A 14,691-nucleotide genomic window follows, 5' to 3' on the forward strand; every position below is an offset into this window, starting at 1 on the left:
TTCCAATATTATTTCAGCTTTTTTGACATTTTCTGAACAACTGAAGTAAAAAGGAATCTGGCAGCGGTGGGATTCGAACCCACGCCTCCGAAGAGACTGGTGCCTTAAACCAGCGCCTTAGACCGCTCGGCCACGCTACCATATGAATCGTAAGTTAAAATTAGCTATGTTGTCCAGAAGTCAACGTTCCGAATGTTTAAATAGACCTATCCCAACTTTTCCGGCAGTCAACCTAGCCGTAATCGCAATCAACTTGTTGCGTGCAACATGGACCCGCATCGTATTTTCGAATTTGCAATACTGATTTTAACTTTATTGTAAAGGTAATATTGTGTACGAAATATTGTAAGTCGCTAAAAGCCTTTGCATTTCCTGTGAAGCAGTCCTGCGCACTCGGGGTCATGTCCAGAGGCTTAGGGACGCACATGTTGGCTCCCCGTGGCCTACCAATGATTGCCTCCCCTAAGAGGCGAAATACCAGATAATCATGTGTCATACTAAACTAATTAGGTACCTACTAACGAATTATACTAAAGGGACAAATCTCTTTACTTGAACTAGCGATTTGTTGCAAAGATAAGATGAGTAAAACTCGTAATAATTGGTTTATACAAGTTATCAATATGGACACATCTTTAGTTTTTTAAATTCAGTATCCTAAGGGTAAAAACGAGACCTGTTTTACATGAGCTCTACCGTCTGTCCGTCGGTCTGTCACCAGACTGTATCTCATGAACCGTAATAGCTACTCATATCAACACACAGCGAATATAGCAGCAACTGGCCAAGAAATAATGAAACATAAAAACCGTGGTAAGTAACGGTTGGTATAGTCATTAATTGAATGTCTCCTAATAACATCTCGATATGTAAGTGTGTAAGTCCGAATTAGTAGCCCTTGTCTATATTATAGTTCATGTATTTATAGCGTTGTGAATCACAAAAGGATTGCATTGTATTACATAATGTTTGCAATCATTGAGCAATAATGTTGCAATTGATAAATAAATTGTGTAACTGTTGCGCAATATATGAAACCTATAAATAGATATTTCAACATAATTGTCATTTAAAGCTGAGATTCGTTGAGGGTGAGAGTGACACAGTGATATTAAACATCAGTCAAATAATTTCTAAAATAGTTAGATTTGTGTTACAGATTGGAGAGTTACTAAACAATGGACGCTGCTTTAATTGTCAGTCTTCGGAATAATGAAGCTCAGGATGAAAATACTGATGGAGAAGAAGAAACAGCGTACGTACATCGTGCCGCAGTGCGGAGTAGGTCTCGCAGTAACTCACGCGCAAGATCTAGAGGTCCTTGTAACGGCTGTTCTGGATATATTGACAAGATAAGACGATCAAGAGATCGCTCCAGAGGTAGGTCCAGGGGTCATTCCAGAGAAAGATCTAGGAGACTTTCCAGGGCGCGATCTAGAGGTCGGTCTAGGGGAAGATCTCGTGGTCACTCCAGACAGAGGTCTAGAGGTCACTCTAGAGGAAGATCTAGGGGCCATTCTAGAGGTAGGTCTAGGGGCCACTCTAGAGGAAGATCTAGGGACCATTCTAAAAGTAGGTCTAGGGTACACTCTAGAGGAAAATCTAGGGGAGATTCCAGAGGCCATTCTGGAGAAAGATTGAAGGTAGTTTTCATAGATCGCACCAGAAGACTCTCAAGAGAAAATTCAAGAAGATCTTCAAACGGATACTAAATACAAGTGCCGTAAAATAGGGTGAGTAGAGTTGCCGTGATTTTTGTACGGTACTCAAAATAAATAATGAACTTGCGGAGTTTTTCAAAATCTACGAGTATTCATATACCTACCGGAGCCGGACATCTTTACTCATCCCGTGTGCTATTGTATGTAGAGATATCAAAAAAGATAATAGTTATAATTGCAAACATTAATTGACATAAGAAGATAGTTAGTGACATGTAGAATAACAGGCAATAACTTGTTTCGTATAAAATAATCATATTATTTCGATGTGTATACTACTAATAGATTAATTATTATAATTTAGTAGCGTAAGCGTTAGATATTAATTCGATTTTTGTTTATTTCTTCATGAATATACATATAATCACTAGAGATAGGTAGATAATATACTCATGTGCTTATTATACAACTATTTAACTTTTAAATAAATAAATAATAAACTGGCTAAATGTGTTTAATTTTTAAATAAAACAACGTATATTTTATCTATCAAAACACCCCAGTTGCTCCCAGCCCCAACCACTCCAAAATGAAAATGATCCCACAAAACTATCCTATGTTTTAAACTCTGGTTATAAACTATCTGTGTACAACGTTTCATTAAATCCGTAAAAACAAACATCCATACATACAAACTTTCGCGTTTATAATATTTGTAGGATTTGGCTAACGATTGCATTTGCCATTGGCAGTATAGATTTGATTGGTTCGTCAAATAGCCGTGTCTACAAGCAATAAGTATGTTGCAAGCAGCTAAAACAATTGATAGAATTCACTCTGAAATTATAGATCTACACGTAAGTAAATGATTTTATAATAGTAATAGTAGCTGAAAAAATATATAATTCATTTATTTTTGGAAAATTCAGTCAATCCTGAATTAATGCCTACTACGTCACAAACTGTTTCCCTTATTTTGAACGGCTTGAGGAACTTAGGGGAGCGTTCCAACAGCCAAAATACTGAGAAAGTGAAATTAAAAAAAAAATCAGAATTGCATTTTTTTATGACTATTTCAGTCTTGGTCATTTTTATTACAGCCTAATATCTACTTGCGCAAAAACAGTCAACTTTGAAGTTTTATCCTTGTTATTTTAGGGGTATTTCGCCCTCGCAGTTTACATCCACTACTACGTGGCGGGCAGCTTGAAGTACCGAACTAACAGGTATACGGTAAAACTGGGACAGCTGAGACAAGTCATAGACAGCCCGCACGACCCCTTACTCTTCGCCACCACCCGAAGATGGCTGCCGAAGGGCGAAGCCCCCTTCCCTGGCTACTGCAGGGCTCCCGGTAGTGGAAAATGTTTACCAGCACTTTGCAACTGTAAAAAACTCATTGAGAGATGGAACACCCAAGTAATTAAAAACAAAGCAAAAAAGGAAAAAAAACCCAAATAATATAATCGTTCAGTACAATTTATTGTTTATTAATTTCAATACATAATTATTACATCAAACACAGCCATTCTATACATTTGCGTGCGTTTTTATTTGTCATACGATATCGTGCGTTGTTTAAAATTACGTAGTTTATAAATATACAAAACTGTTGAATAATCCTTTAAAAGGTTACATTATTAAAAATATACCAGGTTTTATCGCAAACCGTTAAGGCTAAGGTTTACAAAGATTTGCTGAAAATAGCAAAATACATGAAACATTTTATTGTATAAAACGCAATGAGCGCTGCGAAGCTGATAATATTTTCAATTAAGTAAAAATAACACAGTGAAAAAAATCATTCAGAGGTAAGTTCATTCAAACCTTTATGAACTATTTTGGGCTCACATAACTACTTTTCATACAGGACATATTATCCCATTATTGGTACCTGCTATTCAATGTATGATTAAAATATATTTACTAACCAATTACGCAAAACTTATTATATTCTATATTTGAATACATAAGTCACATCATCATACCTACGACCTACGTATAGGTACATAGACAATATACTTTTAATGAAATTTTGGCATACAGGTAGACTACGTCTTGATCACATAAGATATTCCATACCACACTTGCTTAAATAAGCTCTCTTAATTTTCCAAATAAAGAGCGAAATTAGCGTAGTCGGTCGACCACGTCGACTAATGACAAATTGTTATAAGTGCTACCATAATGTCGTATCACTTTCTGTTCATTGTGAAGTTTACATCAAACAATTAATATGTAGTTAACTCAGCCCATCGCAGTCTACTGCTGGACGTAGGGCTCCACTTAATAATGGGTGAAAAATACTTTGACATGCCAGTCTATCGTTACCTTTCAAAACCAATCGTGACGAATTACTGCACTGGGCACAGTTCACTTAGCGTATGCGTACTTCGTTCATGCGATTGTTCCTTCACTCCAATCTCACCTATACGTTAATTTCTCCACAGTAACAACTCTTGTCCGCTATGAGAGTTTCAACGTAGATCCGAACTCACTGTATACTTAGTCACTGTCACTGTCCACTTATGTCAGTAGGGTAGTATGTCGTGCATGGCGTAACGCCACGTCCAGTTCCTAGCGAGCATCTCGAAGCGGGCGCGATCGCGGACGTACATGTCGCCTAACTCAGGCTCCATACACACCTAAAAGTATAATTATTTACGTGGTGATGGGATAACTGATAATTTTTTTACTCATAATTCTCTCCACTTGGACAGTAATGTATTTTACCTGTATAAGATGCTGCCAGTACGATAGTAAAAAAAATGTTTTTTATACAAATTTAAAAATTACATGTTCCTTTCGCCGATCATACGAAAAGGTTTAGAAACGGCAATTTTCTTACAAAGCAGATACTTAGAAAAAATACGTTCTGATTTTATTTTGTTTCTTAAGTATGGCAAAAACAGCATAAAAACGTGTAATTTTCAGTACAGCTGAAAGACATTACATAGTTACTCACAGCAGTATAAGGGTCGGTGAGCAGGCTCTGTATGGAGATGAGCACCTTGCTGATGGTGAGCGCCAGCGACCAGTTGTGATGCACGGAGTCGATGCCGACGTCGCCGTGACGGGAGATGTTCGGGTGCAGGATGCGCGTCAGGAAGCGGACTACCGGCGGACTCATGGGGTAGCTGATGGATATATTGGTGGGCATTCAGGAATTGAGAAGTACTATCTTATTGTGTGTGTTGTGTGTACACAATAGGAGAGATTTTGAAATAATCTGGGTAGAAACAAAATATGTTTATAAAAAGGTGGGTTTATAAATACGTTTATACATTTGTATTTACAGAACATTGTTGCACATATATTATAGCTTTAGAGTCAAGTCGACACGAGATTCTTGTACATAGATTAGAAGTGTGACTTACGCGTAAGGCACCTGTATGTAGAGATAGAACACGCCGCCCTCGTAGGGCGAGCCCACCGGCCCGGTGACGCTGGCCTGCCAGTGGCAACACTTCGGGTCCAGCGGGGTCGCCGCGATGCCCTCTGGCGGGTCGTTGCGTAACATCTAGAGATAATACTACTTTGAAAAACCTGTTCGTCTACAAAATTTAGATACTTATATGTTTTGAATTATGAAAAATCGCAGTCGCAAAGGAATGTTGTTGCCATACATTTCAGAAATTCCATAAGTGCTAAAGGAAATCGTGTTAAAATGTTACCTTTAACGGGTTCTAGCTTGTTCGTGTATCGGGGTTTTGCTGTTTTAGTGGATACCGATAATGTTTATTTTACGGAACTAACTACATATTTTAATGTAAATCGGTGTTAGTATTGAGAGTGGCACCTTGAGTTCGATGCGCAGTCGGTTCCTGCGCCAGGCGTTCTCCTCGCCGGCGGGCTGCGCCTGCACACACATCTGCACGAGACAGTTGCGGCAGAAACACGACTCTACCAGCGACTGATATTTCTGCAACAACAACATAATAACTTCTTATAAAAGTAATTTACAACAATGAACTTCTCTGACATTCTAATTCAGTATGTGGGTAATGTAGTAAAATAACACATTCACAGGATTTGGATATGCTGTACTATACTTTGTATTAAGGAGTTTATTTAACCAGAAAGCCTACCATAAGTATTCGAGTTGTTGAAAAGAAACACCACACTATGCCATTTATTATGCTGGGATGTTTCTTAATCTACAACAGGTAGTACCTTATGCCAGTCGATGTTGGCCAGCAGCGGCCTGTAGAGCGGGAAGCGCCTCGCGGTGAAGGCGGCCCAGCGCGGCGGCGACACGCGCGCGCGCACCAGCCGCCACCAGCGCGCGCACACGCACGCGCACGCGCTCAGCGACAGGTCGTCCAGGTAGCTGAAGATGGACAGCAGCACTACGGGAAATATGGGTTTTGTTCAACATTTTAACATATATTTATTTATACAGTAAAATAGAACATATTTATTCAAAATCCTGACTATACTGCTATATATAGTAAGTTACCAAAAAAATGTACAGATATATTATTATTACCTTGCACTCGAAGTTTATTTTATTTATTACCAAAAAAAACCAGAAAAAATTTAGTCACTTGTTTAGAAGTACCTTCAGAAGGCATCTGCTCCACAAGACCCGGCGCAAGATTATCAGGAGGTCGGGGTGTGGAAAGTGCCTGCAAGGAACGTGCGAGGCAGGGCGGGTGCGGCGGAGGACCCAGCCCGGCCGGGTCGTCTCGACTCGCCCCGCCGTCAGCAGACCTGGCACCATCGGCGCGGCCCTCCGGCCGGCCTGGGCCCTGGCTGTCTGAGCGGCTGGGGCCTCCATTAGCACTGGCTGAACCACCATTACCACTACTGCTTGCGCCTGCACCAGAGTTGCTAGCTCTACTTGCTTCGTCCTCCGGGCTTGTTTCACTATCTAGTGAATTCTAAAAATGTATTTACATATTAAAATCCATTATGTATAATAATGCTAATAATTATTATTGAAAGGCATTTCTAGCCATCATGAAACTGCGAATCAAGTATTTTGTGCTTTCAAAATGTCTTGACAGAGAACTAGAATAAAAAATATTGGGTATTCAATTTACAAAAGTAACTTACTCTATAATACCACCAAGGGGGCAGAGCACATGCTCTATTCAATTTCCTTTCAGAGCTATAGTTAAGGTCTGATGGCTCATCATTGCCAGAGTCTCCGTCATCAGTCTTCTCACTGTAGAAATATGAAGATGGCAAGTATGATGGGAAATCGGGGAACAGAAATGCATGACAAGTCACACAAACAGGTTCCCCAAAGCTGGGACCGTAATACCCATTACACACATGACATGTGGAGTTCTGAAACAATATAATAATTTTTAACATTTATTCAGTAAAATTCTAACAGCTAACCATAATACTAAGTTTTTGTGTTGCCGAGTAAAATGGGCCATCAAAACCAGCTCCAAAAACATGAACAGTATTCTACAAAATTTGGAAAGACGGAGGCTAATCACAGTATAACTCAGAGATAGCTCCTTTGCAGAAAGATTTTAGTGCATAGTAATAAGTTTTTTTAAAATTGTAAACAACAAATTGACTAACTCTAAGAACATCAATGCCTTCATTAAGTGCTATTATTTTTTAATTTTTCTTTTCTTTTCTTTCTCTACGACTTCATTAGTTCCTGTTCTTTTTAGTAATTTAAACCAAAATATGAGAATACTTACATTAAATTCAAAATCCAGAGGTTGTTCGAATGGTGTACTTGAAGTCAGCTTGTCGCCGTTTTCCTCCAACTTTTTGATAAAATTAAAAAACTCAGGGCCCATTGCAAACATGATGGTAGCCACTTTATTAAGTTTGAATACGACAATCAAGGTAGAAACAATATTGTATTGTAATAGACTTAAATGAGTTTCCGACAAACGTAAGAAATATGGTATTTAGGTTTAACAAGGCTTTACTAACAGATTTTACAGAAGCTAGAGTCAAATAACAAGACAAGATGTCTTTCTAATACGAAACCACGTAAATCGAATCAATCATCAAAATATTGTCTGTAATAATAAAAATTATACACAAAACACCATCTGACTGACATTATCATACAATACAGTCGCGAAGAAACGTCGTCTGTCAAAAAGTCAACAGTTCATGTTTACTACTAGAAATAAGTTGCCAGTGTTAAAATCCACATTCCGCTCGGGTTTTCTTCAAATAAAATCGATAGCGACGATACCTGTATAAAAATGAATTAATATTCGTAAGTCGCTAGCTAGTTAGTTACCAATTTGCCTTATTCTAGTCTCGAAAAATTGGTGGAAGTCAAAGCAATAACAGTAATAAAATATTTGTCTACATTGTGATCATCGACTGTTAGGAGGTACGGTACGTACGTAGTTCGACGGGACACCGGACACCTAGCAGCTATCCTATAGAACTTTTATCCCTAAATCCAAATATTAGTATTAAATACAAATCGTCTGTTATGGCGAGTAACAGGAATCGAACCCAAAGTTTTAGGCACATGATATATTTGTGTTCCACGTGACAAAAATAGTGTAAATATTTCCCGACTTTTATTCTCCCTGTTTGAAATGACATCTTTTTTCTTCTGGAGTTTTAACTGTATATAGCTGGGAAACTCGAGTTCGACGAACCCTTCTTACACTATCTTGTCCAATATTAGCTTACCACATCAATAATTTTGGAATGTAGTTTTTCTTCTATTAGTGCCAAACGTTACTGCTCTGCTTTTAAATGTAGTTTCTAATTAAAACTAAAAAGGTAAAATAAATAAAACAACAACTTCGTTCTTAAAATTATTCTTAAATTACTCTCAAATCTTTTTCATCTTTTTCCTTTCCTTTCTTTCTTTCGAGCATTTTAATTTGCATTTTCTCAACTTTCTTTTGAATAAGAACACAAAAATTACACATAATATATTATATCATACGCGTACATTGTACTTTATAATAAAATAGATAAGACTGGAATTTCGATTTCTATCTATTGTAAATCGGAATATTCAAATTTAAAGCATTCCATTAACATTGCCACCACACAGTTACTGTTGTGGGTAGATAAAAAATCAATCATTATGAGAACGAACACGAATGCATATTATTCTAAAATGTTATGGTCATGGACGACAAGTTATACACTTATAATGAGAAAGTAACAAACAAATATAGACAAAAATATAACATTTCCGAGACACTTGGAAAAATTAGCCGCAATCTTAATACATAATGTAAAGTTAAAAAGTAGTTTCTATAACCCTATGTTTAGCTTCCCACAATAAAGCCGAAATTATATAGTCAGGCGGCGCGAGCCGTGCAAGGTGGGTACATGCTGGCACATCACTTAACAAAATACACCAACTGCGCAGCCACTAAATACTTTATGTGGCGACCTAACTGTTTACTAGCATTCCTAAAGTTCTCAGCTGCATTCACATTTGTTTCAATAATACCAATAGTACAATACTATTATCTAAACACCTAATATCGCGATATGAACAATGATTGCCATCATTGTATCCACAAAATCTTTACAGACATATTTAAGGCGAATTAAATATAAAATTAGTCAAAGAAAATATTTCAACATTATCTAATAAATGTGATACATAATCCAACGTTTAGTCAATTATGACTAAAGACATCGTATATTTTTGTATTTACTCTCTAGACTTATTCTAAACACATCGCCCTGAAAAGTCCAGTTTAGTATTTTTTGTTCACAATCAGTAACAGCACATTTTTTTAAAGTCACTTCATTCCAGCATCAATCTTATACAAGTAAAAATAAAAATTCATATTTCTATAACGCGATCCGTCATCAATACACCGGAGTCCGTAAGTTGTCCTTACCTACATAATCGTTATCGACAACGTTTAGAAAGTAAAGATATATGGTAGAGCTAGAGTCCAGTGGCGCAGGCGAGTAGCTATAGTCGGGTCGACGTCGCGGCGTCCACACACTAACTTAGCTATACCGCACACTTGCACAGAGCTACCGCGCGCGGCGGCCGGGGGGGCCCCCCTCTACCGCACTCAGTACGGAGAGTAATACCCGCCGCGCCTGAAACCTCTGCAAACAAGGCACGCCGTTAGTCACTACAGCTATACGCTACACGTTACAGCTACGACACTACCGCTACGCACTACGTGCTACGCATTCCCATGCATGATACGTTGACGACGAAGGAGGGGCCGTATTGAAAATACTCAGTTTTCTATTACAAACTTTATTTGTAAAATGTGTGTATAAATATTGTCTTTCTTTTGATCAATTTACAACAGTTTGTACCGAATTTTACAACAGTGTCTACTGTCTACAGATTGTTTTATTGCAAAAGATGTCACATCCAATTTGCCGTCATATTGTAATATTCTAAAATCAATCTACTTCCAGCTCAATATGCTAGAAGTCGAATAAATAAATTCAGGAAGTGGCATCTTTCGCAAATTTGAAAAGAAACTTTCGTAATTTGCAACTGTTAAATGTCTTACAATATTCCCAGACTTATTACCTGACCAGTTTTCATATTATAGTGTGTTTTATGTACTGTTCTACAACATTATTTTATTTAGAGTATTTCAGAGAGTATAAAAACTAATTTATTATTTTCTACAGATTATCATTAAGATGTCTGAGGTAAAACTGATTAGTTTTCCTAAAGATATAATGAGATATAAACAAATTACAAACAACCAACGGCAAAATATTATGTAAATGGAAAACTAAAAATATATAATAATAAGAAAGAAGGTATTAAAGCTATGCGTTTAGCATTCGATAAGCACCTAACCAAAATGTAACATGGTGCAAATGTATCTACACATTCAAAAAGCGAAATACAAGTTACAAATTGGTATGCTAAACTATAAAATACTTATCATAAATGATATCATAAAGCAAAGTCAAACCCTTCCATATTATAATTTAATTTTTAGTTTTATGTTAAGATTATTTAAACATTCATGTTTGAAGCAGTTAACTTTAAAAGTAAATACATTTTTTCATTTCTATGCAATTTCAAAATCATGTTCATTGTGTTAAACAAAGTCCTTGAAACAATACAGTTTGAGATTGCTTTATCGCTATAAAGATGAGTAAAAACAAAAAGGGGGTACAACAAAACAAATTAACAAATTGTACACCTACAACCACACTTTACAGAGCAAATTTCACAAATCTTCGGTAACAGTTGCAAATTATATAACAGAATAAAAACACGGGAAGTTGAAGATGTAGACAGTGTTAATATGGATTGTACCTGCCGCGGCGCACGGGCCGGTAGCCGGAGTAGTACGGGGAGAAGCCGCCGCGGAACGAGCGCCCTCGGCCGCGCATGGCCCGCGGCGGCCGGTTGGTCGTCGACAGACCCGGCTTGTTGGTGCGCTTGGGCATCACCTGCGGACATTACCACTTATGTGTTAGCACGCGCGTCGCGCAATAAATCAACATCATCATCACGCAATTGAGTAGCAATTCTTAGCCCTAAAAACTATAAAAAAGAAATAATACATTCATATACACGTAAGAGGTTATATCTTAAACAATTTAAAGGCAAAAAAAATTGGTAAACCTTTTCGATAATCGGAAGCAATCCAAAGAAATAATATATTAAATTTTAGTTAGGAAAAATTATGCACACATCAACTTACACACCAGGCAGTGTTGCATAGTTGAATAGAGGCTATGAGTAATTATTTCGGACTTTAACTTTATCAAGTAATGGTGTGGTTTAGTTTCAATTTTTAATCAATGTAATATTTATTTCAGCATACCTTTATTTGACGCCCTCTAAATAACGATTCGTCCATGGCCATTGCAGTCTGTACACTATCTTTGTCACCGAACTCTATATAGGCGAATCCTTTAGGATGGCCATCAAACTTATTACATAATATTGTAACCCTGTAAATAAACATCAACGTTATTAGACTTGATACTTTTTATCCTGACAATCAGTATTTAAGCTGAAATTATACATAATTAACTGTGACAGAATTGTAGTAATTAATGTATTTTACCTATTAATAGATCCACATCCGTGGAAGTGCTGTTCAAGCTCTTCGGCAGTGGCTCCATAGTCCACATTGCCTACATAAACTGACCTATTGTCCACTTCTATTTTCTCTTCAATCGACATGTTTAAAGGACTCGCTGTGGAAAGAAAATAATGGTGTAAATAACAAGTTTTTAGAAGATAAATATATTTAGTAACAACACATAATCTTTATAAATTAAATTCACACACATAGTATTACTTAAACAATTCTAGAAAAAAATATGTCCAGTCTGAACAAGATGGAATGCTGGTCTGTTACAATTTTAAATTTTGCTGGATATGTAGAGATTACTGTGCAACAAGTAGCTGGTGTCAGATAGGACATAAAGTTTGATGAGAACTGTATTACAACTTTACATGGCCTACCTGTGCACTTACATATATTTAAGCCAGTTTCTTTGACAAGTGAAATTAATTTGAAATTTGCCTGCCCAGAGTAAGCCATGTGAAGCTAAATAAATACCACGTTTACATATTCTATTACACAAAGTTTACGAGTTAAAGAAGATCAAGTAAGCCACGCTTGCTGTATCTTGCATTGCATAATTGCTGAGAAGTGTATTTGCAAAATGCAATGCAAGAATCAAGATGCAAACAAGGTTTAGGCTGAAATAAACACTTTGAACCAACTTTATTAAAGTATTAATTTTACACACTTTACTGATTTTCGTGTTTTAGTATTATAATATGCATTTGTTCCAACCTGAAGTCATGGCTCTTCAATCTTGCTAAGTCGCCACTGTGCATTGTAATACAATCGCTTTTTGTTCCCTTAAATTTAATACCAGAGGAGTAGCCAATATCTCTGCCTATGTAAAGTGTTTTTGTGGACTTATTTTGGACATTATTTTTATGTCACCAAGTGAAGAGCCACCAACTGTCGCGAAACACATGTGTAAACGTGGAGAACAGATAGATACTTTTCAATTACTAATTTTTTCCTCTCATGCAAACAAAACACATATCATATTCTTTTTTTGTTTTCTTTTCTTTTCATAAGCATCATGACCTGAACATGAACTAATTGTTGTGATTACCAGAATATGGCTCCTCAATATTTTCTGGCAAGACCTTTTTAAGAGAAACAATGCTTAAACTTTAAGTTCTGTAGTTGAGGGTATTGGAAACTTCTGTTAAATGTGGGTCCTAAATACCTAAACTGAGTACAATGCTTCTAATACCAATTAATTGTTCACCTATAGAGTAATATTGTAGAAAATATTATATAAGTAGCATGAATATGGAATGATTCCTATAACTCAATTTTGAAGAAATGAATTGTTTTTCTGATTACCTATATTGATTAGGTGAATTTTGAATTGATGTATAAACTGCAATGATGAGGGGGGTTAGTAGAGCAAGCAGAGGCAGAAAGGTACAAATAATTCAACTTACTAAGTCCTGGAGGGCTACCCATACTCATCTGCTTGTCTACTTCAGTCTGCATCTGTTTCAGTTTCTCTGCTTCTTCCTCCATTTCTCGGACTCGAGCTTTGATGGCTGCCAAGTCTGGTACTTCACTGCCAGCGGCTTCATCACCACCCTGACAATGTTTAATATCATTATCACACATACTTACAGTTTTGAAATTTTTGTTATAGGTTTGTTCTTTTAATTACATCATGTTAGCTAAAACTACTAGAATGTATCTTGTATGTGTTAACAGCTGATAATTTATAAAAATTATTAGTGGATTTTGAATGTTGTCTAAACTTGGGATAAAATATTTTGGTCTTGTTTCCAGTTTACTACTTAATATTAATTAAAATATTTTGCCGAGTTGTTTTCTGTCAAAAGTATGAATAAAACATTAAAGCTACACTTTTACTTGTTATATTAGCTACAAAATAAGGTATTATACATATCAAAATTTTCTAACAATTTGGCCATGTGGTATTTTTCTGAATGGCATTACTGTGTATCTGACACAACAACAAATTGTTATTCAATTAGGTGCTGTGTATCATATTATATTAGCTTTAGATACCAAAATGTAGTAAAAAAACAGACAATGTTGCCTAACACAGATAATGTTCTGGTATATTAGTGGCTTATCTGTTTACTAGTAAATACCACAATAATTAAGGTCAACATTAAAATAAAAATATTTTGTTTTGATACATCTGATAAACATTGATAGTATTGGGGGTTGAGAAAAAGAAAAACGGTTTTTAGGTGTCTACTCATAACCAGATCAATTACATTAATGAAAAAAACTTCTTTTGAATGCCTTGTAATACTGTAGCAACATTATTTAAATCAATTAAACTTAATTGAAATTGAAAGCTAGATTTTTTTGTGGTTTAACTATTGCATTTTCTACTGCGGAATCTGAATGTTACACGTATTATCAAATGTTTACAGGTTAGCTTCGTAAGCCAGACAGGTAAAGGCCGATTACCGTTATTACACGATAAGTGTGGAATTGCGGAAGGACTCTGTTCACGTATATTCTCATAAAAAAAATTATGATTTCTAATAAATGTAATATGATATGAAAGTAATTAATACAAATACTTACTCCGAGACTATTGTCGGTCATGTTTAGAGAACCGTTGGTACCGTCCAAATGATTGTTGTCAATCGTTTCTAGATAATCATCATTTTCTGCCATGACAACTGATTGCCGCTTTCATGAATTCAACACTTAAAACTTAGCACTTCACTATATGCCTGAAAATAGCACACGAATTGATTAAAATGTCCTCAAAAATAATTTTACTGATTACAGATATATTTGACGTACCGGTAACCAAATCCGTTAAAACGCAAATGGCCTACTTTTAAAATACAATTCACATCGACCACATAGGGTCTTTGGCTTTCACAGTAATAGTTGTAATTTCATGAACATCGTATTATTCCCTCGATATTTACAGATTCGTTTCGGCAAAAATACCTAAATATTAAACGCCAAACCAAACAACTACCAGTGTTACCATTTTATCAAAATCTTACAAGTTGCAATAGGCAAACGTAGCATAGACAATACTTTTCTAATAATATATT

The 14,691-nt window shown here is 36.2% G+C and overlaps 3 protein-coding genes and 1 non-coding gene across 4 annotated transcripts; 1 reads left to right on the forward strand and 3 right to left on the reverse strand.

The window, feature by feature from the left end:
* Positions 1-58: 58 nt before the first annotated feature.
* On the reverse strand, positions 59-140 carry Trnal-aag. Its single transcript has one exon. It is a non-coding gene; the product is annotated as a tRNA-Leu (tRNA).
* A 2,176-nt stretch (positions 141-2,316) lies between these two features.
* LOC113503839 lies at positions 2,317-3,133 on the forward strand. The gene is made up of 2 exons (XM_026885946.1): positions 2,317-2,518; positions 2,820-3,133. The coding sequence occupies exons 1-2, from the start codon at positions 2,462-2,464 to the stop codon at positions 3,120-3,122; spliced, it is 360 nt and encodes a 119-aa protein (XP_026741747.1). The 5' UTR covers positions 2,317-2,461; the 3' UTR covers positions 3,123-3,133.
* Positions 3,125-7,740, reverse strand: LOC113503830. Its single transcript, XM_026885934.1, has 8 exons — positions 7,328-7,740; positions 6,720-6,956; positions 6,223-6,544; positions 5,835-6,010; positions 5,461-5,583; positions 5,039-5,181; positions 4,627-4,798; positions 3,125-4,306 (listed from the first exon to the last, which is right to left on the reverse strand). Exons 1-8 carry the CDS (start codon positions 7,436-7,438, stop codon positions 4,193-4,195), a joined length of 1,398 nt encoding a protein of 465 aa, XP_026741735.1. The 5' UTR covers positions 7,439-7,740; the 3' UTR covers positions 3,125-4,192.
* A 735-nt stretch (positions 7,741-8,475) lies between these two features.
* Positions 8,476-14,629, reverse strand: LOC113503873 (polyadenylate-binding protein 2). Its single transcript, XM_026886010.1, has 7 exons — positions 14,429-14,629; positions 14,204-14,355; positions 13,078-13,225; positions 11,645-11,777; positions 11,399-11,528; positions 10,885-11,021; positions 8,476-9,695 (listed from the first exon to the last, which is right to left on the reverse strand). Exons 2-7 carry the CDS (start codon positions 14,294-14,296, stop codon positions 9,659-9,661), a joined length of 678 nt encoding a protein of 225 aa, XP_026741811.1. The 5' UTR covers positions 14,297-14,355; positions 14,429-14,629; the 3' UTR covers positions 8,476-9,658.
* Positions 14,630-14,691: the final 62 nt, after the last annotated feature.

This window comes from Trichoplusia ni, chromosome 2, assembly GCF_003590095.1.
Source record: "Trichoplusia ni isolate ovarian cell line Hi5 chromosome 2, tn1, whole genome shotgun sequence".
Taxonomy (NCBI): domain Eukaryota; kingdom Metazoa; phylum Arthropoda; class Insecta; order Lepidoptera; family Noctuidae; genus Trichoplusia; species Trichoplusia ni.